The sequence below is a fragment of the Penaeus vannamei genome, chromosome 5, assembly GCF_042767895.1.
Source record: "Penaeus vannamei isolate JL-2024 chromosome 5, ASM4276789v1, whole genome shotgun sequence".
Lineage (NCBI taxonomy): Eukaryota > Metazoa > Arthropoda > Malacostraca > Decapoda > Penaeidae > Penaeus > Penaeus vannamei.
This window is the reverse complement of record NC_091553.1, coordinates 22,835,584-22,839,622: the sequence shown is the minus strand read 5'-3', so window position 1 is coordinate 22,839,622 and position 4,039 is coordinate 22,835,584. Positions and strand designations below refer to the sequence as shown.

At 55.2% G+C, this 4,039-nt stretch overlaps 1 protein-coding gene across 1 annotated transcript; it reads left to right on the top strand.

Moving 5' to 3' along the window:
• Nucleotides 1-814: 814 nt before the first annotated feature.
• LOC138861762 (uncharacterized) lies at nucleotides 815-2,093 on the top strand. The gene is made up of 3 exons (XM_070121593.1): nucleotides 815-974; nucleotides 1,802-2,001; nucleotides 2,085-2,093. The coding sequence occupies exons 1-3, from the start codon at nucleotides 815-817 to the stop codon at nucleotides 2,091-2,093; spliced, it is 369 nt and encodes a 122-aa protein (XP_069977694.1).
• The last annotated feature ends 1,946 nt before the right edge of the window (nucleotides 2,094-4,039 follow it).

The window sequence follows — 4,039 nt, the reverse complement described above, 5'->3', positions numbered from 1 at the left end:
GTGGTGGAAGTGGTTGTGATGGTGGTACAAGTGGTGGTGATGGAGGTGGTGGTGCTGGTGATGGTAGAGGTGATGGTGGTGGTAATGGTGATGATAGAGGTGGTTGTGGTGGTGGAGATGCCGGTGCTGGTGATGAAGGTGGTGATGGAGGTGGTGGTGATAGTGCTGGTGGTGGAGGTGGTGGTGACGGTGCTTGTGGTGGCAATGTTTTAATGTGTTGGTGGTGTTGGGGGTAGTGGTGATAGAGGTAGAGGTGGTGGTGATGGTGATGGTTGTGGAGGTGGTGGTGCTGGTGGTGGTAATGGTGCTGGTGGTGGCAGTGGTGGTAATTGTGCTGAAGGTGGAGGTGGTGGTGCTGGCGGTGACAGTGGTGGTTTATTGTGCTGGTGGTGGAGGTGGTGGTCATAATGGTGGTAATGTTGCTGGTGGTGGCAGTGGTGGTAATGGTGCTGGTGATGGAGGTGGTTGTGGTGGTGGAAGTGGTTGTGGTGGTGGTGCAGGTGGTGGCGGCGGTGATGGTGGTGGTGGAGGTGGTGGTGATGGTAGAGGTGGTGGTGCTGGTGGTAATGGTTCTGGTGGTGGAGATGCCGGTGCTGGTGGTGAAGGTGGTGGTGCTGGTGGTGGCAGTGTTTTAATGGTGAAGGGAGTGGTAGTGGTGGTGGAGGTGGGGGTGCTGGTGTTGGTGATGACGGTGCTGGTGGTGGCAATGTTTTAATGTGTTGGTGGTGGTGGTGTTGGGGTAGTGGTGGTAGTGGTAGAGGTGGTGGTGGTGGTGATGGTGATGGTTGTGGAGGTGGTGGTGCTGTTGGTGGTAATGGTGCTGGTGGTGGCAATGGTGGTAATTGTGCTGGAGGTGGAGGTGGTGGTGCTGGCGGTGACAGTGGTGGTTTATTGTGCTGGTGGTGGACGTGGTGGTGATAATGGTGGTAATGTTGCTGGTGGTGGTGGTGATGATGCTGGTGGTGGCAGTGGTGGTAATGGTGCTGGTGGTGGAGGTGGTTGTGGTGGTGGAAGTGGTTGTGGTGGTGGTGCAGGTGGTGGCGGCGGTGATGGTGGTGGTGGAGGTGGTGGTGATGGTAGAGGTGGTGGTGATGGTAGAGGTGGTGGTGCTGGTGGTAATGGTGCTGGTGGTGGAGATGCCGGTGCTGGTGGTGAAGGTGGTGGTGATAGTGCTGGTGGTGGAAGTGGTGGTGACGGTACTGGTGGTGGCAGTGTTTTAATGGTGAAGCGAGTGGTAGTGGTGGTGGAGGTGGGGGTGCTGGTGCTGGTGATGACGGTGCTGGTGGTGGTGATGTTGCTGGTTGTGGAAGTGGTGGTGATGGTGGTAATGGTGCTGGTGGTGGCAGTGGTGGTAATGGTGCTGGTGGTGGAGGTGGTGGTGGCAGTTGTGGTAATGGTGCTGGTGGTGGAGGTGGTGGTGCTGGTGGTGGTGGTGCTGGTGGATGCAGTGGTAGTAATGGTGGTGCTGGTGGTGGTGCAGGTAGTGGTGGCGGTGGTGATGATGGTGTTGGTGGTGTTGGTGCTCGTGATTGATGTAATGGTGATGATGGTGGTGGTGATTTTGGTGGAGGTGGTGTTGGTGATGGTGGTAATAATGCTGGTGGTGGTGGTGCTGGTGGTGACAGTGGTGAAGGTGGTGGTGGTGGCAATGGTGCTGGTGCTGCTGGTGGTGGCAATGGTGCTGGTGCTGCTGGTGGTGGCAGTGGTGGTAATGGTGCTGGTGGTGGAGGTGGTGGTGCTGGACGTGGCATTGGTGGTAATGGTGCTGGTGCTTGTGGTGGCAGTGGTGCTGGTGGTGGAGGTGATGGTGGTGGCATTGGTGGTAATGGTGCTGGTGGTGGAGGTGGTGGTGATGGTGCTGGTGGTGGTGAATTTGGTTGTGATAGTGGAAGTGGTGGTGGTGGTTGTGGAAGTGGTGGTGCAGGTGGTGATGGCGGTGGTGGTGGTCATGGTGCTCGTGGTGGAGGTGCTAGTAGTGAAGGTGGTGGTGATAGTGCTGATGTTGGCAGTGGCGGTAATGGTCCTGGTGGTGGCAATGGTGGTAATGGTGCTGGTGGTGGCACTGGTGGTGATGGTGATGGCAGTGGTGGTAATGGTGATGGTGGTGGAGGTGGTGGTGATGGTGCTGGTGGTGGAAGTGGTTGTGGTGTAGGTAGTGGTGGCGGTGGTGGTGTGATTGTGCGTGTGGTGGAGGTGGTCGCGGTTGTGCTGGTGTTGGAGGTGGTGATGGCGGTGGTGGTGGTGCGGGTGGTGCTAGTACCGGTGGTGGAGGCGGTGGTGCTGGTGGTGGTGATAGTGCTGGTGGTGGAGGTGGTGGTGACGGTGCTGGTGGTGGTGCTGGTGGTAGAGGTGGTAATGGACCTGGTGGTGGTGGTGGCAGTGGTGGTAATTGGGATGGTGGTGGAGGTAGTGGTGATGGTACTGGTGGTGGCAGTGGTGGTAATGATGCTGATGGTGGATGTGTTGATGATGATGCTGGTGGTGGAGGTGGTGCTGGTGGTGGAAGTGGTTGTGGTGGTGGTGCAGGTCGTGGTGGCGGTGATGGTGCTGGTAGAGGTGGTGGTGGTGGTGATGCTGGTGGTAATGGTGCTGGTGGTGGAGGTGCTGGTGGTGCTGGTGGTAATGGTGCTGGTGGTGGCAATGCTGCTGGTGGTGGTGATGGTGGTTGCAGTGGTGGTAATGGTGCGTGTGGTGTTGGTCGTGGTTGTGCTGGTGTTGGAGGTGGTGATGGTGCTGGTAGTGGTGGTGCGGGTGGTGGAGGTGGTCGTGATGGTCCTGGTGGTGGAGGCGGTGGTGCTGGTGATAGTGCTCGTGGTGGTGGTGGTGACGGTGCTGGCGATAGAGATGGTGGTGGCAATGGTGCTGGTGGTGGCAGTGGTGGTAATGGACCTGGTGGTGGTGGTGGCAGTGGTGGTAATGGGGCTGGTGGTGTAGGTGGTGGTGACGGTACTGGTGGTGGCAGTGGTGGTAATGATGCTGATGATGGATGTGTTGATGATGGTGCTGGTGGTGGAGGTGGTGCTGGTGGTGGAAGTGGTTGTGGTGGTGGTGCAGGTCGTGGTGGCGGTGCTGGTGGAGGTGGTGTTGATGGTGCTGGTGGTGGAGGTGGAGATGCTGGTGTTGGAGGTGGTGGTGCTGGTGGTGAAGGTGGTGGTAATAGTTCTGGTGGTGGAGGTGGTGGTGATAGTGTAGTGAACGACCGCGTAACTACCGAACCGCCACTCCTAACCGCCCCAGGATTGTTTGGGCAGTAGCGCCTTCTCGACGGGCGAGACGTTTGCCCTATGTCGGCAGCACTGACCGCCCGGCGCTGGTGGGAAGATCAAGTCCTGCACATCGGCCCACCATGTCTTCACGGGGATATTACTAGTTAAGTGCATAGTACATACATTCACATGGCATTATTCTCGACATAGATATATCATTCAGGGTATTATTGGAAAAAAAGCGTCACCATTGAATCGACCAAAACTAACCTTATAGCCTTGAAGATGTTTAATTAACAATCACTTTTTATTAAGTAAACTTGTCTCGGAAATTAATAATAACGAAGTTATTTAATTTTTAAAATAAATAAAACTAATAATAAAACGAGGTGAGATTCACACGGGAGCTACGGGAATACTGACCAAATTCTTCACTGCGCATGCGCGGGGTCTCTCGTACCCGTACTGTTCCTGTTATCTCGCCAGTGTCACGATTTCATTGGTTAATTGTTTGGCGGTTGATTTAATAGCCAATGGGGAAAGAATTCACGAGGGAAACAGCCAATGAATGAACATTAGCTAAAACAGAAGCTATGAAATTCAATTTTCAAATAAGTCTCGCCATGACTTCCGTGTGTGTAGGATGTGGTATCAAACCATTCCAAGTTATAAAAAGTTATTTTAAAGACGATGAGGCTAGCTTGAAACTATTACATGAACACGGAGTTCTACCCTCTGAAATGCCCTGCGATCGGCCGTCGCGTCGCTCGTGCTCACGCAGACCTCTCCAGCGCTTCCGCCCCCGCAAGCCGCTCCACTGATATGACGACCCT

What these genes read in the sequence shown, in the direction of transcription:
- LOC138861762 (XM_070121593.1), top strand. Translation starts at nt 815, where the DNA reads ATGGTGCTGGTGGTGGCAATGGTGGTAATTGTGCTGGAGGTGGAGGTG. An exon ending in TGCTGGTGGTGGCAGTGGTG is followed by an intron (nt 975 to 1,801) that starts GTAATGGTGCTG and finishes CTGGTGGTGGAG; the next exon opens with GTGATGGTGGTGGCATTGGT.